General features: G+C 35.1%; 3 protein-coding genes across 3 annotated transcripts; 1 reads left to right on the plus strand and 2 right to left on the minus strand.

The window, feature by feature from the left end:
• The first annotated feature begins 106 nt into the window (after nt 1–106).
• On the plus strand, nt 107–7,565 carry DEX1 (defective in exine formation protein (DEX1)). The gene is made up of 13 exons (XM_059606932.2): nt 107–584; nt 738–848; nt 1,083–1,165; nt 1,401–1,518; nt 1,623–1,777; nt 1,986–2,605; nt 2,709–2,779; nt 3,750–4,006; nt 4,980–5,161; nt 6,057–6,340; nt 6,475–6,592; nt 6,684–6,866; nt 6,977–7,565. Exons 1-13 carry the CDS (start codon nt 442–444, stop codon nt 7,292–7,294), a joined length of 2,643 nt encoding a protein of 880 aa, XP_059462915.2. The 5' UTR covers nt 107–441; the 3' UTR covers nt 7,295–7,565.
• Nucleotides 7,566–8,667: 1,102 nt separating this feature from the next.
• On the minus strand, nt 8,668–9,690 carry LOC132162459 (transmembrane protein (DUF962)). The gene has a single exon (XM_088511300.1). The coding sequence runs from the start codon at nt 9,187–9,189 to the stop codon at nt 8,851–8,853; it is 339 nt and encodes a 112-aa protein (XP_088367426.1). The 5' UTR covers nt 9,190–9,690; the 3' UTR covers nt 8,668–8,850.
• Nucleotides 9,691–12,830: 3,140 nt separating this feature from the next.
• PHT4;2 (phosphate transporter 4;2) lies at nt 12,831–17,762 on the minus strand. Its single transcript, XM_059606957.2, has 9 exons — nt 17,689–17,762; nt 17,119–17,547; nt 15,715–15,941; nt 14,704–15,055; nt 14,562–14,606; nt 14,176–14,322; nt 13,622–13,759; nt 13,448–13,481; nt 12,831–13,363 (listed from the first exon to the last, which is right to left on the minus strand). Exons 2-9 carry the CDS (start codon nt 17,533–17,535, stop codon nt 13,194–13,196), a joined length of 1,530 nt encoding a protein of 509 aa, XP_059462940.1. The 5' UTR covers nt 17,536–17,547; nt 17,689–17,762; the 3' UTR covers nt 12,831–13,193.
• Nucleotides 17,763–22,544: the final 4,782 nt, after the last annotated feature.

A 22,544-nucleotide genomic window follows, 5' to 3' on the forward strand; every position in this document is an offset into this window, starting at 1 on the left:
AAAATAAAATATTTTGTGTTTATATTATTTATTAATATTTTTGTTTTGAGAAGAAAATAAATTAAGAAAGCCTAATTCTTATTATAAGCCACCGTTCGCTGGAGCCTCTGAATTGAGCCACTCAGCCACCTATCAACTTGCCGAAAGCGTGATTTTGCTGAAAACGGAGGGGCATTACAACCGGAGCATCAATGTCCTAAATTCTTCCTTCGGGTATTTCAGGGCACAGATCGTTTAGAACCCTTGCTAGGGTTTATCTCCTCCTTATTACACACATCTATCTCTTTTTTTACAGAGCCTGGGCTAGGGTCTCTTTGGAAGATACCAGTCGATCAGTCGATCAATTATTTTTCATTTCTCCTTCTTCTTTTTTTTTTGGGAATTTTCTGTTTTATCTGAACTCGTTGAGAGTGATTTTGAGAGAAACGAGGACTCGATCATATGAGATCCTCGGCGAGTACTCGGGCGTTCCTGATTTGCTTGATTCTATGCTCGTCGTTGAATTTCATCAATGGCGAGGAGCCCAAGAAAAATAAATTTCGGGACCGAGAGGCCAGCGACGATGCCCTTGGTTACCCCGATATGTAAGTTCTTTCCTCGTCCTTTAATCACTCTTTGATTTCGATTTAATTAATTAAAACGCGATTCAATTTTGGTTTTTAGAATTTTGTGCTGGAAATGTATTAGATTTGCCTTTTCATTTGATTTGTCCGTCTTTCGCTGTGGCATGTGATTAGAGATGAGGATGCTTTGTTGAATACACAGTGCCCTAGGAATTTGGAGCTCAGATGGCAAACCGAAGTTAGTTCTAGTATATATGCTACCCCTTTGATCGCCGATATCAACAGGTATATAATAATTGAAACTCTCACGCCATTATTAGCTTTTGCCGTCCATTCGTGTTTTAGCAGTTTGGAGGAGTTCTACTTATCAAAAAAAAAAAAAAAAAGCAGTTTGGAGGAGTTCTTTGTCCCTTTCATGTTATAAGAGCTACAATTGATTTTACATTCAGTGGAACCACATTCTCTCCGCTGCAATCCCGTGGTTGAGTTGACTGCAATGTTTGTGTTTTGATTTTGCAGTGATGGAAAGCTTGATATAGTGGTTCCTTCTTTTGTTCATTATCTTGAGGTTCTAGAAGGTTCTGATGGAGACAAAATGCCTGGTACCCATTTGTGAATTTGTTTTTTGTTTTTTGCTGGAGAACTGGTTTGTTTGTATAACTTCTCTCCTAGCCATCCTGTACTGTTAAACTTGGATATCTGGTATTTGTATGAATTTTCAATGTGCATGATTAATAGGTAGCACACAGAAATACATAATAATTAACAAGCATTACTAATTCTAGGGTTGGGTTTGGTTTAGTAGATATATATCATACTTGCTAAATGATTTATCAGGTTGGCCTGCTTTCCATCAGTCGACTGTGCATGCCAGTCCTCTATTGTATGATATTGACAAGGATGGCGTGAGAGAAATAGCTTTGGCAACATATAATGGTGAAGTCCTTTTTTTCAGGTAATTTTTTTGGTACATAAATTGTTTTCAGTAATAATTTTGTCTTCTTGTAGTTGTAAGCTAACATGCCCGGTCTCTTATCAATTTATATGTATTGATTTTAGAGTGTCAGGATATATGATGGCAGACAAAATAGAGATACCTCGTAGAAGAGTTAATAAAAATTGGTATGTGGGTTTGGATTCAGACCCAGTGGACCGATCCCATCCAGATGTTCATGATGAGCTGCTTGTCGTGGAGGCTGCTGAGAAGATGTCTCGTAAGTTGTTCGTACATTCATTTGAATGTTTTATATGTTCAAATTTCGCTCAATTTTCTCTTTGGTCCTTACTTTTCATCATTTACTTAAGCACACTTTTGGAAGAGAGTTTTAGAGTCAGATTAAAGATTGCTTGACTTAATAAAATAGTGTTTGTATGTCTTCTTACAAGAACTGACTGTATGTTGAATGTTGATCATTTGTGTAGAAAAAAATGGAAGTACACCTGAGTTGAACACTTCAGTAACTACGTCAGCAGAGAGTAAACTTGGCATGGCAAACACATCCAATTCAGAGAATGAAAGTAAATCTAATGGAAGTCAAATAAGTGTACCTGAATTGAACACTTCAGTTACAAAGTCAGCAGAAAGTCATGTTAATATGGCGAATGTGTCCAATCAAGAGAATGAACAGAAAATGAATGAAAGTCGAATACAATCCAACATCAAACTGCCTACGAGTGAGGATAATTCTTCTGTAAATACTGGGTCCGGAGGGACCATCAATGCACAGAATGGGACAAACACTGGGAGACGGCTTCTGGAAGATAACAACTCAAAAGAATCACAGGATGGTGGTTCTAAATCCAAAGAGAATAGTAATGAGGAACTTCATGTTGCAACTGTTGAAAATGATAAAGGTTTGGAAGCAGATGCTGATTCATCCTTTGAATTATTCCGTGAGAGTGATGAGTTAGCTGATGAGTACAGTTACGATTATGACGATTATGTTGATGAGTCTTTGTGGGGGGATGAGGGGTGGACTGAACGGAAACACGAGAAAGTGGAGGATTATGTGAATATTGATGCACACATCTTGTGCACTCCGGTGAGCCTAAACTTAAATTGACGAATATTTTTTTCCTTTTTAAGTTTCACGGATGAGCCTTACAATACAACCGGATGAAATATTGTTTTCTTATTCATTTCAGGTCATAGCAGACATTGATAAAGATGGGGTATCAGAGATGGTTGTTGCTGTTTCTTATTTCTTTGATCATGAGTGAGTTCTCTTGGACAGCATCACTACTTATTACTTAGCTTATTTCTTCTTCTCTTTTTGTTGGAACCTGAATTTATATGTTTGACTGCCACCTATTTAGATTAACTTGTGTCCCTCTGCGCTTTGAATGAATATACATTACTTATGAAAAAAGAAGAAGTTAGATTAACTTGCAAAATAGTATTGTATGTTGTATATAAGTCAATCTCTCAAAAAAGAAAGGTTAAAGGTTTTTGGAGAGATAAGAAAGATTTGAAGTCTATTTCTTCACAATTAACATTTCAGTTTCAAGCATTAAAGGGCTCTGGTTGAATAGGATTTATCAACTCTAAACTCCACCAGAGCATGTTTCTTATTAGTATATTGAATTATGGAGGATTTATCAAATCAAGAATTTAACTTTTCTTGAAATTTGTATATGATATATATAGCTGGCACCAATTAGTTGGAAAAATATTCTTGAAGCCGAGCCCAGTCAGTTGGGATCAAGGCATGGAGTAGTTATTTTTGCTGTGCCATGTCTATAATTGTGGCCAGAGTAGGCTTGAAGTTTTCACATTTCATGCACATGCAGTATGTTAATTGTGTTAACTATTCAGTTACATGCAGTATATTAATATTAGACCAGGTGTGGGTTGGGTTCAATTAATGATAAAAAAAATGCTTAAGCCTTCGCATGAGCCGGGTGGGAGGGGGTACAAGCTTCAATGTATTATAGTAATATCATTCACTGTCCACTGATCAATTCAAATGTTAGAGTAAGAGTATCTACTACTATTCTTTTCCTTATATTTGTATGAGATGTAGTTTTAGCTTTTGTGTTCCATTTTCCTATGTAAAAAGTTCAAGTTTTTTTAATTTAGTTTTCTTGCTTTGTAGTGCTGTTAGAAAAAAAAAAAAAAAAAAAAAAAGAGACTGCTTTTATTAACTGAATGATGCGAAAGTAATTAGCCACCTTTTAAGTTGACAGGTATTATGCTGACTCAGAGCATTTAAAGGATTTGGGTGGTATTGATATCGAAAAATATGTAGCTGGTGCTATTGTTGTTATCAATCTTGATTCAAAGCAAATTAAGTGGACTGCTGACCTAGATCTAAGTACAGACTCTGGAAAATTTCGCGCCTATATATACTCTTCTCCAACTGTTGTTGATTTGGATGGTGATGGGTATTTGGACATTCTTATTGGGACCTCCTTTGGCTTGTTCTATGTCTTGGATCATCATGGTAATTTCCTCCCACTGGATGCCGATTTTCTTTCTTGTCATATGTTTTCAGGATTAGATTCATAAAAAAACAAATGTGATCAGGATTAGAGTCTCCCCCTCCCTTAATCTGTGTGAGTTTACTGTTGATTTTTAACTTGGATGTTATGACTTGCTGTTAGCTCTAGAGCAGCAGTAGAAGTTGTTGCATCATTTTTGAGATCTTGGCTATTGTTTTTCTCCCTGTTTTAACTGTATTTGCCTTTATGCATGCGTGTAGTTGGGTACTTAATTTGGAATCATGCTCAGAAAATATATCCTTTTTCCTAATGAAAACTGTTGCAAGTACAAACCTGGCCAGGGCTTCCAATATTGCTATAGCCTTTAAACAATATTACGCCTATGCCTTTATGTATGTCCTGGAGGTCAAAATATGGGGGATAGGCTACTTGAGGTTGTTGCATCATTTTTGAGACGTTGGCTATTGTTTTTCTCCCTATTTTGACTGTATTTATCTTTATGCATGCGCGTAGTTGGGTACTTAATTTGGAATCATTCTCAGATACTATATGCATGTATATTTTCTGAGCATGTCCTTTTTCCTAATAAAAAACTGTTGCAAGTACAAACTTGGCCGGGGCTTCCTATTTTGCTATAGCCTATATGTATTATTACGCCTTTGCCTTAATGTATTTCCTTGAGGTCAAAATATGGGGGATAGGCTACTTGAGGTGTTAAACACATATCTGCTTAAGGAGCATTTGTATTCCTCACGCTTTCTTCAAATGCTAACTGGTTGATCAGATCTTACCATATCAAAGCTACTCTATATTTCAACTTATAGGAGAACTTGAAAGAAAAAGTCTGTGCCTGTTGTGCTTCTTTCAGTTTTCTTTTAGAATCTCACATGTCCAACTAAACTTTGTTCTGAAACTGCAATTTGAATTTTTCATGTTTATGGTCATTCTGGACACTCAATTGTTTCCTTTATCTAGGCAAAGTGAGAGAGAAGTTTCCTCTTGAAATGGCTGAGATTCAAGGAGCTGTTATTGCTGCTGATATCAATGATGATGGCAAAATTGAACTCGTGACTACTGATGTACATGGAAATGTTGCTGCTTGGAATACCAAAGGAGAGGAAATTTGGGAAGCGCACGTTAAGAGTCTTGTTCCACAGGTAAGTTTCAGTGTTATTTTCTTCTCAAAATTAAGTTGTGTAAAATGTACTAGAATCGCATTGATCATTAATAATAAATGGTATTGTAACTTTTGACGATGTGTAATTTTTTTAAACCTTTATTTTGTAGATGTGAATTTAGTTATAATTGCTGATAGAATGTGTTTTGATGATTTTACTTGGTTTATGGAGTTCATCTTCCTCCTGTGGTATAAACCTTCACACATGTCAGTTTTCCCCCAATTTTTGGTAACTTAAGATGCTAAATTTTAATGTAGTGGGCTCTTGATGGGTTAAACTGACCAATTGGGTAAATCTGAGCTTAAAAAAAATTGTAAATTGTGTTGACACGAAGCCAGATCATGTGGGATTCACTGCTTACAGGAAGGGAAAAGACGAGTAGGCAAAACAGAGGGATTCTGTCCATCTTTACCTAGAACAGTTGTGGTGTTTAATGTTCCCTTATCGTGTTTCCGACCATATTTCGTAACTGGTCACAGCAATGCCATCTGGGAATTGCTTCACATGAAACTTGCAGACTTATACTTGATGCAGAATTTTGATAATTAATTGTCTATGCAAGATTTCTGGGTTCTAGGGCTCTAGAAAGAAGATATCTAGATTCTATTTATTTAGTTTTTTGCTGGATCAGACGATATGAGCTTACCTCAATATGGAGTAATTCAACAGTTTTCATATCCCAACTTTGTGGCCGTCATATATTCAATAACCCTTTGCTGCTCTGTTGTATATCTAGAATTTGACATAATAGTGGTTTAAAGGTTACTAGATGAACTAACTTCTGTTTTGTTAGTAGGTTTTCTGGATATATGCTGCCATGTAATATGAAAAATTCATAGTAGAGTGATCTAATACGCATTGTCATATTCTTCAGGGGCCTACTATTGGTGATGTTGATGGGGATGGCCATACTGATGTCGTGGTTCCAACGATCTCAGGGAACATTTATGTTCTCAGTGGCAAGGATGGGTCACTTGTTCGTCCTTATCCATATAGAACACATGGCAGAGTGATGAATCAAGTTCTTCTTGTTGATTTAAATAAACGTGGCGAGAAAAAGAAGGGGCTCACTCTTGTTACAACATCATTTGATGGTTATTTATACCTTATAGATGGACCCACTTCATGTGCCGATGTTGTTGACATCGGTGAAACCTCGTAAGAGATGCTTAATCTTTTGGTTCCATAGTTCTCTCTCTCTCTCTCTCTCTCTCTCGCTCTTCCTTTTCCATTCCCCCTTTCTTTTTTTATTTTTTTCTTTTTTTAATCTAATGGGTTTCTCTTCATGACAGATATAGCATGGTCTTGGCAGAAAATGTTGACGGTGGAGATGATCTTGATCTTATTGTGACAACCATGAATGGCAATGTCTTTTGCTTCTCCACTCCTGTTCCACACCATCCTCTCAAGGTAGGATAAGATCCGAAGCTGATTTGTGGTTTATTTCTTTTATATTCTCCAAGCTCATTTTTAATATTCCTTGCATGCTGTTCTTTTTCAGGCATGGAAGTCACCTTATCAAGGAAGAAACAATGTGGCTATTCGGTATAACCGCGAAGGCATTTTTGTTCCACATCCATCAAGAGCTTTCCGTGATGAGGAAGGCAAGAATTTCTTTGTGGAATTTGAGATTGTAGATAGATACAGGGTCCCATCTGGTTCTCAAGCACCTTACAATGTCACGGTAAGTGCTTCCCACACGCCCATGTACATTATCTAAAAGCCAACAACTCATCTCTCTCTCTCAAAACTTTGAATCTATAGTTGATTTTGTGTTCTGTTAAAATGTTGCAGGCGACTTTGTTAGTTCCCGGCAATTATCAAGGTGAGAGAAGGATAAAGCAAACTCAAATATTTGATCGTCCCGGGAAATATCGGATGAAGCTACCAACAGTTGGGGTAAGGACCACGGGGACTGTTTTGGTGGAGATGGTTGACAAAAACGGACTCTATTTCTCAGATGATTTCTCTCTCACATTCCATATGTATTACTATAAACTGTTGAAGTGGCTGATTGTCCTCCCGATGCTTGGGATGTTTGGTGTGCTTGTCATCCTTCGTCCACAAGAGGCCGTGCCTTTGCCGTCGTTTTCACGGAACACCGACCTGTGATGATTACCCTATATAAAACGCTATCCCTGCATAAAGATAACTTTTATAGTTGTATTTACCTGAACCAAGGCCAGAAACATAGGTGACAAGGAATTGTTCAAACGAGCAAGAGTTTTTTGATAGCGAAGTTCAAATGGGTCTCTTCATCAGGCTGCAAGTGCAGTTGGCCTGAATTTAATTTGAGTTCTGAATGGTAGATCGTCGGAACTTGTAACATAGATTTGAGTCATGGGCAATTGAATTTTAATTCCAAATCATTTCTTGGCTCGCATTTACCCACGTCACTTTCTTTTTTTTCGCTCTCTGAGGTCATCTTTTATACTCAAAAATAAGATACGCATGCATGTGACATTTTGTAGTAATTGCAAGTGGAAATCTCATTAATGCTGATGAAGAATGGTAAAAATGGGTTGTTCATGTAAAAGTAGAATGGTAAATGGGTTGCACCCAATAAATCATTCTCTTGCTTTTCAATTCCGTATTGGTAGAAGATGATGATCCAATGTTAAATTCTTCCACAACTCTTTGCCTTGTATGTTTAAATATTTCCCTAACTGTAACATAGCTACTTTAATGGACGGGATTGACACATTGCCTTCTCAGAATCCCCATCATTATAATCCTCGACTTTCATGCTGCAGCAGGGCATCAAACTTCAAACCCTTAAAACTTCGGCTGCAACGGGTGATTCCAACTTTTGATTACTAATGAAACAATTGCTTCCAAAACGTCATAATAATACTCTTCTGAAATTTATTCAGCTAAAACTTGAGAAGCCTTATGCAACGCAACAAAAGGCACTTCACAGTTCAATTTACATACAGATACAGGTGCAAAAATCATATAAAGGTGACAGCTGAAGCCTCATGGGTCTCCAACAAAACCTCAAAACAGCCGAAGCCTCATGAACATCCTCCATGCTTTAACCTTGGCTTAAGCCATGATTTACTTAATTAGGGATCTTTGTGCCTAACACCCTATTTCGAACAATGTTTTGTCAAGTTGAGAAACTGGAGTGGGTTTGACTATATCCATCGGTAGACATCAGTTGAAGGATATTCATTTTGCTTAATTGAAGCAGGGAGACAGTGAATCATGTAGATCTTCATCTTTTGTGCCAGCTTTTCATATTTATTAAGAGGAAAAATCTAGGGTTTTGTGATATCAAATATCTGTGCTAACCTTTTTAAGGAAATTGATACCAGGCACCACTATTCAAGATCAATAAAATAGAAAGTGGTCCTCAGTACCAAAATCTTCACAATCAAAACCACATAATTGTTGTTTCAGTTCCAAAATCCTCACAAATTTTAGAGCAAAAATCTGCGGTTTTGTGATATCAAATTGTGCATAAACCAGACAATCCAGCCATATCAACAGCAAAAAATTCCAACCCATATTTGTTGAATCATTCTAACATGAATTTAAATAAACAATTACATACATGGGAACACAACAGAGAGTGGAAGTAATAGCATTAACAACTATTGTTCAAGATAGAACTGATTAATTTCAGATGCCAGTCTATGTTTGGAAAAACACAGAAGAACTTACAATCAAAAGATCTGCAACATAGGCCTCTTTCCGAGCCTCTTGATCTCCTTATCCATTTTCCCAGTAAGCATCAATCCAAACATCTTGAAATCACACAGCAGGGACCAAAATGGATGCCCAAACGTGGCAGGAACATTCCCCTCGACAAAGAAATGGCTGTACCAGGCCAATCCATACCCAAAGAATGGCACAAAGAACAAAAACCACCAGCTAAAAACCACCGAGCAAAGCAAGAAGAAAATACCAGTAAGCGTGCCGACAAAATGCCAGCGCCTTGTGGATGGTTTTGAGTGCTGGTTCACATAGAAGGCCCAAAACTCTTCTAAGCTCCTAAAATTCATCTCTTCCAGAGAAACTAAATGAACCCGATTCAATACTATAATCTTTTCCGAACCCTTGTAGATAATCCTTATCAAGAACAAACCCAAAATCAGAATCTTGATTTTCGGGTGCTCCTAACCCAAATATATAATCGGGGTTTGGTTGAATTCTCAACGAATTGCGATGATTTGAGCCTAGTTAGATTCTGGGTACGCCTCAAATCATCATTAGGAACAAAACCCAGAAAATATTCAAGGTTTGACTGACTGAAACTTTCGCTCAAAGACAAATCTTCTGATCTTCTCACGTATTCTCCGTGTGGTGGAGATTTTAGCTCGATGATGCGCACGAGAATTCTCAAAACGGGAGTGGTGTTGGGTTGCTGTCTGATAATTCAAAGTAGGTTTACGGTCTCCTCTGCATTGGTTTTACCCCCTTCATTTCCTCATCTTTTAGTTTTCTTCTTCATAAAACCTTCCATTTGGAGACTTTGTACCGTTTCTTGTCTTTTGTTACTACAGGGAAAGAACGAGGAAACAAAAGAAAAGCAAATAAAAAGAACATTTTTACTTGGCAATGGTAGATTATTCTTTAATTATGCATTATCTTTTATAATATTTATTTATTTATTATGCGGTTTAAGCTCAATCACCAAAGTTAAATAGACCTCAATATTATATTGGAAAATTATATATAAACTCTTTAGGTCAACGCGTTTTTTTCAAAAACTCCCTAGTTTTTTTTAGAAATTAACTTCCTGGGTCAATCGAAACTACAATAAATTTCCTACCGTCAAAAAATTTTAACAGTCATTAGTGCTACTCAAAACTCACTGTTTTACCTCATTAAAAGATTAATTTTTTATTAATTTAATTTTAAAAGTTAAATCTTAAAAAAAAAAAAAAATTGAAGGGTGGCCACCGCCACCCCTGGCCACCCACCCAACACCTATGGGATGGCCGTGAGCCACCCCAAACCACCGCGGCCACCCCTTTCCACCCATGGGGTGGCTCGCGGCCACCCCATGGGTGGAAAGGGGTGGCCTGCAGTAACGCCCAAGGGGGTGGCTCGCGGGAGGGGTGGCCGCGAGCCACCCTAAACCCCCAATGGGGTGGCCAAGGATGGCACCACCACCTCTTGCCACCCTTCAATTTTTTTTTTTTAAGATTTAACTTTTTAAATTAAATTAATAAAAAATTAATTTTTTAATGAGGTAAAACGAGGAGTTTTGAGTAGCACTAACGACTGTTAAAAATTTTTGACGGTAGAGAGTTTATTGTAGTTTCGATTGACCCAGGGAGAAAAAAACACATAGGGAGTTTTTGAAAAAAACGCATTGACCTAAGGAGTTTATATATAATTTCCCTATTATATTTTTCATCAATCTTTTTTTTTTTAAAAAAAAAAAAAAACTCATAATAGTTTGTAAATGTTTTTTTTTTGTTAAGTAATTCTTTTTTTTATATATATAAGCAAGTAATTATGTTATTAGTTAAACATAAACAAGTTTTTGTTTGAGGCAGTGTGGGGGAATTGGTCATCTAAATTTGTCGTTTTCAGGTCTTAATCAATATAGGGTTCACATATTGTTATAGACTTATAAAGAAATTTCACTTTAGACTTCTAAACTATCACACGATTTGATATATCTCTGAACTTGAAATCTCTCAATTTGGACCCCTAAACTTTCAATTGCAATTAATTTGAACCGTCAATTTTTTCCGTTAAAACCCTTAAAAAAACAAAATTACCCTTCAATTTTCTTTTTATTAAAAAAAATTGAAAAAAAAAAAGGTCACAAGGTGGCTTAACCGTGGGTCATCTTGTGATTTTTTATTTTTTTTAAAAAAATTAATTAATTTGAAATTAAGGGTAAATTTAAAATTTTATAAAAAAGTCAAGGGGTATAAACGTCATTGTATCACTTTTAACGTTTCAAAATATGATGGAGGGGTCTAAATTGAGAGGTTACAAAGTTCGAGAGTATGTTAAATCGCTTGGTAGTTTAGGGGTTTAAAGTGAAGTTTCTTATAAACTTATAGTAGTTTATGATTTTATTTATTCTAAATATTTATATATTATTTAATATATCTCCAAACATTTATCCCCGTGTAAATCTAAAAAAATTATATGAAATTATAAAAAGTTCATCAAATGAAATCAAAGAAAAAGATTGAAAATCATTTGGAGATATAATAGGGCGGGATTGTGGCCTTGAAAACATCCTTAAGCCAATAAAAAGATGCTTTGCTAATTTACTTACGAGTGATTTACTTCCATTGAATTAGCTCTTTTTTTTTTTTTTTTTTTTTTTTTTTTTTACATTTGTGGCTAAGATTTTGCCACATAAACTAAATAAAATCTAAAGGTTTTAAAATAGTGGATAACAATTTAGTCTAACCATGCTGAATCCCCTCCTCAACTAATCGCCCACTCTTTTTTTTAACTCCTCCGCCCCAAGCTCGACCACCATAATCGTCGTTATCATTAGCACCACTGCCACTCAAGAGCGGAACTAGGCATTAAGGTCGGTGGGCTTCAAACCTCAAAAATTAAAAATTCCTTAAGAATATATAATTTTTACAAGGCTGGCCTCAAAAAAAAAAAAAAAATCTTCTAATAATTGTCTTATCAAAATTTTTGGTTCCGCTCCTACCGCCTCCCTACAGGATCGCCATCAAAATAACAATTAAGAAGACAAAATTATCCTTCCAATTTATCCACTTCTAATTGAGTCACGAACTAAGAACATATTTGGAATTGTGTTTGAGAAATAGAGCTTTTAAGTAAAAAAAAAAAACATTTTTTGGGTAAAAGCTTTATTTTTAAGTTTTTTTTTAAAAGTGCGTTTTGGCTATTTTTGGGCTTTTTGGATCCTTAAAAGTGCTTTCAATTTTTTTACCAAACTGATATTTTTTTCTTTAAACAAACTTTTTGAGTATTAAATGCTCTTTTAGGCCCCTCAAACGCACACTCAAACAAGCCCTAAATCCGAGCAATGTTTTATTTGAAGAGTTAGGAAGGCAATAAAACATGTCACTGAAATGAAGTTAGCGAGACGGCTTGGGGTTGTTTTAGCCTTAATATGTAGCCTCAATGAACAGGCATTTACATTTTGACCCCAATGACCTACAGACCTATCCTTTTCCACTTTTAAACATACATTCAACCATATTTGCCTTTAATTTGAAATGGAAAACCATTGCAACAAAAAATAAAATATTAAGTAATGTTGTTATATACCGCACAAACATTTTACAAATATCCTATGAAGCTGGCATAGCAAGGTGACGTAGCTCTTAAATTAACCCTTGACCGATGGCTACTAAACCTTGCCACATTCACTTTGTTGGGTTTTTGTCGGATGCTTGTAAAGTAAGTAGTATTACTCTAAAATATTTTTTAGATTTATTTTAACCAATGCCTTTTTATCCATAGAGTAATGTTATATACCGCACCTTTCATCTTACTAGGTTGATGTGACAGTACTCATTGGCACTTAAATCAGTTATTGTCAAAGAAAAAAATCTCATAATTAATCTAATCCATATTGATGGAATAGAATAAAGAGTAAGTTAAGTTAAGGACCCTCAATTAAAAATATTACCTTAATCATTCAAACCTGCACTAAAGAACATGTGTCAAAAAATCGATGACACAATGTTTGATTGAGCACTGAAATAAATATAATATATAATTTCTTACATTGTTTCAATCTCTTCTTACAAACGAATTGAAGAAATACAATACTTGGGGGGTAATACCATTTTCCTCACATCTTTTCAATTGCTTATTACAAATGAATTGGCATATACAATAGTAGAGGGGAAATACAGAAACAGAAAACGGTATGTAACATGATGTTTTCTAGCAAGGGAGACAAGGAATGAACTTTACATGATACAATTTACTTGTCACCTTAAACCATTCAAGCCAAAACTTTTCACTATAACTTTTAATCAATGTCTTTCTTTCCTAGTAGATTCTCTAGTATATAAGTGACTAAATTGTTTGGTTTTTCATACTAGAAGACTCGCTCTCCTGTAGCAAACAGATTCCAAAATATGGCTGACATGAAGTAGAGTGCAGCTGTGACAGTTAAGAATGCCTGGAAAGATCCCAGCCATTGTACAAAATAACCAGTTCCAATTGTGCTCATTATTGCTGCTAATGTCCCAGCAGAATTTGAAATCCCTGTTGATGGATAATGTTATTATTGCCTTTGGTAACCAAAATTTTCTCTAATTAATGAAGAAAAAAATATGTGAAAGAACATACCATGGAGCAATCCTGCATACTGGGGAGCTATGTCCTGATTAAAGAAAGAAATTACATTAGATTCGAGGTAGAATAAGCACTATGAAATCACCAACCTTGATTATTTTGAATGTTACTAAAGAAAATGTTTTACAGTTTTTTATGACTGAAAAAGAAAAAAAAAATGGAACTTACTTGCATGTTAAGGAGGAAGCCGGCTTGGCTGAAGGAGCTCAAGCTCAAGGCTATTGTGATGAGTAGCAGTGCACTTTCAGCTGTATTGGCATAATTCAAGCAGAGCAATGACACCCCAGGTCCAATGAAACCAATAGACTGATTGTTCAAAATCACACATGATCAGATTGTGATAGTTAATTCAGGAAATAACACTTACAATAAAATTTTGATCATGCAGAACTTTAATTATACTAAGAAAGAGTTAAGAGTGAACAATGGAAGAAAGAAACAAAGTTTCCTATCATGAGATCCAATATTTTTGTGTTTTCTGAGTCTCTTGTTATAACCCATTAGAGATCATTAGGGATGTTTCCAGAGCCTCAAATATGCTATACAATTAAATGTTAAAGTTCAAATTTTAACTTTTCATCAGATATTTTCCAGTTTCTCATGTTTGTCTCCCTCATCTATTAATTATTAACCCTTATTAAAATCAAAATATCATTTTGCAGGAGACCTCCAAGTAGTAGGATTACAAATATGCTACTACAGGGTAGAAACAGAGGAGGTACCTGCATTATTTTGCGGACTAAAGTCAAAGAGAGGCCTGCCTTGATTAAATAATCTGATGTCGTACCAGCAAAATACCCCGAAACCGCCATTGTTCCCCATGGAACGGCACTAAACCATGCTGCTTGTTTCAAGTTCACATTAAACACCTAAATTCACCACACAAAAAAAAGAAAGAGGAATAGAAATATTGTCAAGCACCCACCACAATTTATAGTGCATTGTCAAAAGTAGAAATTGTTAAACTAAGTGTTGTGTTCATTTAACATTTTGCTAGATAGTAAATAAGTAACATAATAAATATGCAGTTATCTGCACAACATATGCTTGATGGAGAAGTTAATGTTAAAGAGCTGTTGATAGAGAGATTGCAGAAATGATTACTTACTGTCTTGAAATAAACAGGCATCCATGAAAGAAGAACGAAGTATCCCTGCAATGTGGAGTATTTTTAGATTCTTCATGCAAATTTATAAGAATTTACCAAAGCAAATAAGTACTTCCAGTTAATTAGAAAGAATAAAACTCACCCAGTTGTTAGTTATATTAGCAAATATGATAGCCCATGTTGGTAACTTTGATAGCAGAAGGCGTACGGGCGGAAGCTCGCCTTTATTTACTGAAGAGCACTCAGCTTTACCATCTTGGATTAGTCGTAGCTCCGATTTGCTAATAAAATGGTTGTCTTGTGGATTGTTTGTGACTCCACGCGTCCATGTCATCAACCAGAGTAGCCCAAGTGACGAAAAGAGAATGAAGGGACCGGTAATTCCAACCGACGACAACATAATTGGAGTTAGCAGTAAGCCAGCAACATTGCCAAGATGAAATCCAGCCATGGAGAAACCCACTGCACTTGCTCGTTCATGGTTTGGAAACCACCTAGACACATTAGAATAGTTTTAGTTATATTTTTGAACTTGATAAAGAAACGAGTTATAATAATATTTTGGTGAAATTTCACTTTGAACCTTTGAACTACCACCCCTTTTGACATGCACCCTTCAAACTTCAAAATCTCTCACTTTAGATTCCTTAACTTTCAATTTCTATCACTTTGGATCTTTCCGTCAAAACTCTTAAAAAGACAAAATTATCCTTCAATTTTCTTTTTATTAAAAAAAAAAAATTTGAAAAAATTGAAAAAAAAAAAAAAAGAAAAAAAAAAAAGGGGCTTACAAGGTGGCCCAACCGTGGGTCACCTTGTGATTTTTTTTAATAATTTTTTTGAAAAAATTTTAATTTGAAATTAAGGAAAAATTTAGAATTTTATAAAAAAGTCAGGGGTATAAATATCATTGTCTAACTTTTAACGTTTAAAATCTAACGAATGGATCCAAAGTGATAGAAATTAAAAGTTCAGGAGTCCAAAGTAAGAAGTTTTGAAGTTTGAGGAGAGCATGTTAAAAGGGGTAGTAGTTCAAGGGTCTAAAGTGAAGTTTTCCCTAACATTTTAACAAAGCCAGCAACATTGCCAAAATGAGTTAAGATTTGTGCAATTACTTGTCCATACTAATAATTTAGGATTAAAGAGGCAATACCTTGAGAGAATTATGCCCATGGAGGGCAGAGCTACACCTTCAGCCAATCCAAAGAAGGCACGTACAGCCAAGAGGCTGCCAGTGGAGTGATTGGCAGCCCAAGGGGTGAGAAGGGTGGCAAAAGACCACAAGGCCACACCCGTTGCAATCACTCTCTTTCCTCCATATTTGTCTACTAAGGCTCCACCGACCACCGATGAAAATATGTATCCCCATAGAAAGGATGACTTTAACATGTAATATCATTCACATCAAATTTGTCAGGATGTCAATCTAACACAACATGGCCATCAAACAAAAAAAAAATGCAGAAAGCAAAACTAGAGAATATAATTATATAAATGCTTTTATATAAGGATTTTGGTCAGATAAAAAATAATACCTTTAAGTTGTAAGGTATAATAGATGTCTTAGATTTACAAGCAACCCAAGATATAATTATATGTTGTGAAAACAGAAGCTTCACGCCAAGGAGGTCTGAGGTTCCACCCACCAATCTATATGCCTAAGCCAGTGTCATGTGTCTTAATCTTTCATATGACATAACTAGTGTCTTATGTCTACACTACAAGGTCTCGGTATGTTTTTGTTTTTTTCTCTTTCTTTTCAAATAGTTAAAAATCATTAAGATAATTTGCTCCAATACTACATGAAATTTATTGCTAAAAGTTCCCATAAATGAAAAAAAAAAAAAAAAAAAAACTAATATGAAATTCAAATAGTCCGGCCCACTCTTTTTCCTCTCAAGAAAAGTGGGAGACCTAGGGGTTGGTAAATGTTAACTACAATCACACCTTAGACTCTCTGTTGTTTTTTTTTTTTGGGTGTAGGTAGCACACCTTGACTTGGCCAACCAAAAAAAGAATACCTTAGAGAAGGGTTTTTTTCTTTCTTTTTTTTTTAAAAAAAGACATAAAATAGAATTATTTATATTTTTCGTAAAAAACAAAACACAAAAGAAGAGAATTTTGGCGACCAATAACTCCCTTTCCGTAAGCTTTCCTTTCAGTTCTAGGTATCTATCGAGAACAGGGTCCCCCTGGCCTGAGTGCACCTAGGGTTTGTACTTTTAGGTAAGGTGGTGGAGAGCCAAAAACTCTCATTTTCTCACCTACCACCCCATTTTTCCTCTTGAGTTTCCTTGTAACAACACCAAACTGATACATGTACTCATTAATGAGACAAAGCTATTAAATATAAAAAATAATGAGACAAAGCCATTAAAAACCTTTACTTTTAAATTTATTAAAAATTCTCCACTAGTTTTTTTCTGGGTTTTATTTCCTTTTACAAGAATTTGACTAGTCATTTAATGTATAATTTATTCAATTTAAAATCCAATTCTCCAGAGAAAAAAAAAAAAAAAGCTGTCACGGAACTCATACGAATGAACAGAAGAGATACCTGAACAATGCCCAAGAAAGAATTGGACCACCCATGTTTGGCGGCGAGGGGGACAATAGCGACCGACATGACGACGCGGTCAGCATTGCAGAGGCACATGACGCACGCCATTAAGGCCACCACCTTGAACCTCTCCGGCACGTTCACTTTCGCTTCCTCTCTTCCTCTCCTTCCCAGCAGCATCCCCCTGTCAATACTCTCCGCCGTACACCTGATCACCTGCAAACTTTTCCGCTCCTTCCTCTGCAACCGCTCTACTCCGCCGCTTTTCCCTCCAAAACAAAGTGACAAACTCTCCCATTTTACGCTATTCTCAAACCCCAACTGGGTTCTTCTAAAGTTTATCAAACTCGACTGTGAGCTCGAGAAACAAGAATGGCATGGCGAAGAGGCGTGCATCAGAGATTTAGCCGCCATGGGAGAAGCTTGCTGAAACAGAGGAGAGACACAGAGAGACAGAGAGAGAGCAAAGGGTATATCTGTCAGAGACCCATCAAACAATGAACATTGACGTGGAAAACGTCGAATCTATATCTTTACACGATGCATTATATTATATATATATATTACCAGTTTATATAGCTGCGGTTCAAGGGAGGAGAACGAATAAAAGAATCGGAAACCCAGAAGTAGAATCCAAGGGTGTTTTGGGTTGGTGGGAGTTTAAACAATCCTCAAAAGGGTACTTCCGTCATTTGGATAAGCGACTTGGCGTTGTTAGATTTCGAGGACTGACAGCATCCAACGTGGCAACACGTGTTGCCGCTGCCTTAGTTCACCAACAACCCCAGTGGAACGGGTTACCGGAGTGGCCAGTCGCAAGGACTACGGAGCTCAACTACCGGATGGTATTTTAGACATTTTGTATGGAAAACGGATCTTATCGTGCACTCCTTTTGAAATCTACGGTTGGGAATATATCACCGAATTGATTAGAATGTTGTAGAAATCGATATGCGCGGCGACGCGGTCGGTTAGACTTTCGTTTTGACCAGAAAATTCATGGGGAAACGACGGCGTTGGGCATGTTCCTCGAATCCACGGTAATAGTGATTCGAGTGAACTCCCTCCGCCATGTTTGGTACAAGAGTGAAGTTTCACGTCACGCCGGGCGTGCATGACAGTCATATATGCCAGATTAAATTTTTTTCTTTTAATAATTAAAATATTAAAATATTATATTTTAAAATATTAAATCAGTGTCATGCACCTTCAGCGTGATGTTTATCATCATGGTACAATAACTAAATTTTTTAAAATATTTTTTTTAATTTTTTTTTTTTTTTGTAAGTTTTTTTGTATAAATATAATACATAAATGTCTCTGCTCATTTTGTCGATGTCACTCCCATAGGTGATTAATAACTCGATGAAGTGGTCACACCGATTAAAATGGTCAACCAACTTCTTGGCAATGGCCATTTTGTTTCTTTATCCAAATATATTTTACATGAAATAGTAATTAAAGAGAGAAATAGTGGGATACCATGTCCATGAGTATTCTTCCGCGTGAAGTAAGGTTTGAATTGGTAAAATCGCATTAAGCGGAGGAAATCTCATTTGCTTGTGCTTATCCATATCTATTAGTTGAAAAAAGGATTCTTAGGTTTGCTGTCATGTTTCGAGTTTCAACGTATAATCCTAAAACAATTAATGGAAAGAGTTATTTGAAAGGGAAAAATTGTAAAAGAAAATTAAAATTTAATCATTACATTACTTTTCCCCTTCTCCAGTTGTAACTACTATATTTGGATCAATATCCTACAAAGTCTTTTAAGAATAAAAAACTTACCTCAATACTCAACTAAAAATCTCATTTTAGTTAAAATATATGAGAATAACTTTTATAAGTCTTTTGTGTCTTTTAATAGGGGCTAGCCAAGTCAACTTATAGCACAAACTCCGCAAGCATTTTAAAGAATAATAGTCATTTTAGCTACTCAAAATACAACTTTTTTTTTTTTTTTTGGTATTTTAACTACTAATTTTTTACTACAATCTCCAACATAAGCATTTATTCAACTTTTCTTTCCTTTTTTTTTTTTTTCCTAAGCAAATGAGGAAAGAGTTATAAGGGAGGGTCAAACCCACTCCTGATCCGAATGGAAGATAGAATGGGTGACCCTTTGAGAATGCTTCCAAAAACAAGGTTGGAAGCGACCCATCGAGCTAAACAGTGTGCACGAAAATTGGCACTTCTAAAGACTTTACAAGCCTTCTAGCTATACAAAGATAGCAAATGAACTTGAATATCAGAAATAATGTAAGCAAAGTTCCAATCTAAGAAAAGTTCAGGTTGTTGAATAGGAAGAATAATATTGATGGCATCTCCTTCCAAGGTTAAAGAATAAATTCCGAGAGAAGAATCGACTTGAGAGGCTAACAGTGCTGCTTGAGCTTCTCCAATGGTTGCATCAGTAGCATTTATTCAACTCTTTACTTTCTTTAAATATTGTTTTTTCCTTACTTTGAGAGAGAGAGAGAGAGAGAGAGGTGGAGAGAAAAAATTAGGGTAAAGTCTACTTAACCCCCTCAAACTATCACCCTAATGATAATCTACACCTCCAAACTATTAATTACGACAATTTACCCCCAAAACTACTAAAACAAGGACAATGTACCCCCAATGCTAGCAAAATAACAAAATTACCCCTATAGACTTTTCAATAAAACAAAAAAACCCTTAAAATTTTGAAAAAATAAATAAATTTTAGTATTTTTGTTTTTATTTTAGTAAGGGTAATGTTGTCATTTTTTAAAAAAATAGGGTATATTGTCATTGTTTTGGTAGTTTGAGGAATAAATTGTCGCAATTAATAATTTGAAGGGTAGATTGTCATTGGGGTGGTAGTTTGAGGGGTTAAGTAGACTTTACCCAAAGAAGAATTAAAATTTCAAATATAAAAGTTCACTAGAGTAAAATTTAGCAAAATTTTTATTTTAAAGTGCCAGTTGGAGAATAAAAATAGGTCATAATAGCTATATTTAAGTATAAGAGCCTGTTTGAGATTGCATTTGACAAATAGAGTTTTAAGTCAAAAAGAGCTTTTGAGCAAAAACTTGATTTTTAAGCTTTTGCCGAAATGATGTTTTGACCATTTTTAGGCTTTTTTTACGCTTAAAAGCGCTTTTAATTTTTTTTCCAAACAAGTACTTTTTTCTTTAAACGGGTTTTTTGAGTGTTAAAAGCACTTTTATGATCCTCAAACGCAATTTCAAATAGACTCTAAATGGTCATTTAGATTTTAGAGCGTCGGTTGGAGATACTCCAAATGCTAATTATAAGTTTTTATATATATAAAATTGACCAGAGAGCTAATTCTAAGTTTTGAAGTTCGAAGGATTAAATTGGCTGACTGTTATTGGAGGAAACAAAAAAACTCGTTTATACCAAGTTATTATAAAAGTTATTTTATGGTGTTAGAACGTACAACACCATAGAAGAATTGTTAGCACACAAATTATAATATGCTATAATACTTGGCATAAAAAATTATAATTACCTCTATCTAGTCATATTTGCTTAAGCGAATCAAAAAAACACATATTTGCTCAAATGGATCAAAGAACCTCAGCAACAGAAACTTGAAATATTTTAGCGGAGACATGTCTTCTAATTGATGCCCAATAATGCCTTAGATTACAAGCAACAACTTCCCTCAAATTTTTCTTAAATATAAGAAACAAAACTATTTTTTCCTTCCCTCTTCAAATAAGTTTCACAATAATTTCTCTTGTTCTTTCTTTATACTATTTAGATATTCTTTAAATTATATATTATGAGAAAGAGAGACGAAATAGAAATCATTCAAATATTTTTTGACATGCCCACACAAAAGAGGGAGGATGATTCGAACTAGTGACCTCCGCTTCATAAGGCGTGGTCCCTAGCCAATTGAGCTACTCCTTGGAGATAAAATCATTCAAATACTAAGAACCAAACGTGCTACCCTTGGTTTAAGGAATACCAAGGAAGTTGTTTTAGGTGATTTTTTACAAGTTTTTCTTACAACTTGGGGACATAGATAGAATATAGGAAAAAATGCAGTTTACCCCCCCTGAAGTATTAGGAGTTTTTTTATTTTAACCCTAAAGTTCAAAAATTGGTAATCTACCCTCCTGAAGTTTCAAAAATTGGCAATTTAAACCTTCTGTTTAATTTTTCCGTTAAATTTGACGGAATTTTTTTAAAAAAGCCTGAGGGTAATGATGTAATTTCATAGATTTTCGTCCATTTTAACGGAAAAATTAAACGGAGGGTTTAAATTGCCAATTTTTGAAACTTCAGGGGGGTAGATTGCCAATTTTTGAACTTTAGGGTTAAAATTGAAAAATTCCTGAAACTTCAGGGGGGTAAACTGCATTTTTCCCTAGAATATATTGCTTTGTATTCATAGGCTAAGTCACTCTCAATTAAAATGTTTCCTTAATTATTTCTCCCATCAAAGCACAAAAATAAAGTATAATTATGATTCCACAAATATTTCTTATTTAGAATACATTACCAAACACCTTAATTTGTGTCTAATTAATGATATGTGACATGTGGGCTCCACTTTAATTATTATGAGATTTCTAACAAAATATCACAAATATTTTTGAGAATAACATCTATAAGGAGTTTGTGTAAACCATCTCATTTGCGCCCACCAATAAGAATAGGCCATCTAGTATTATTGCACCAATTCAAATAGGAACCAAAACACTAGATTATTCTCTTTTCTTCAATTTTTATTTTTGATTTATTTATTTATTTATTTATTAAGAATTTGGGGAAGGGCTGAGGGTGGCTGCCTTAAAAAAAAAAATCAAAATTGAATAAAAGAGAATATTCTGGTGTTTTGATTTTTATTTGAATTGGTGCAATAATCCTTGGTGACCTATTTTTACTGGTGGGCACAGAGGAGCTGGTGTAAACCAGTTCCTTTTAGAAGTTATCCTCAATGTATTAACACTTAAAAAAAAAACTTAAGAAATCTTTGCAACCAAAAAAAAAAAAAAAAAACAAAAAACAAAAAAAGAAAAAAAAAAGAAGAAATACTGTCAGAATATGTTACTAGATGAAAAAAATGTTGAGAAAAAAAAAAATATATATATATATATATATATATATATATATATAAAATATAATGCAGGCTTTCGTATGCAAGTCCCCAAGCACGTATTAATATACCCATTTATATATATATAAATGGGTATATTAATACGTGCTTGGGGACTTGCATACGAAAGCCTGCATTATATTTATCCAATTCTTTCTAACTACCACCAACTCCAAGTGTGTGTTTTTTTAATAATGGATTCCATTTGGGCATTTCCTACCAAAAATGAAAAAAGGTGTCTGGTTCTTGAGGAGGGGAGAACCGGCTAATCCGACACGCAATGTCATGATCAAATGGCAAAACCCAGAAAAGGGCTTGCCATCTG

This window comes from Corylus avellana, chromosome 10 (genome assembly GCF_965113065.1).
Source record: "Corylus avellana chromosome 10, dhCorAvel1.hap1.2, whole genome shotgun sequence".
NCBI classification, from domain to species: Eukaryota; Viridiplantae; Streptophyta; class Magnoliopsida; order Fagales; family Betulaceae; genus Corylus; species Corylus avellana.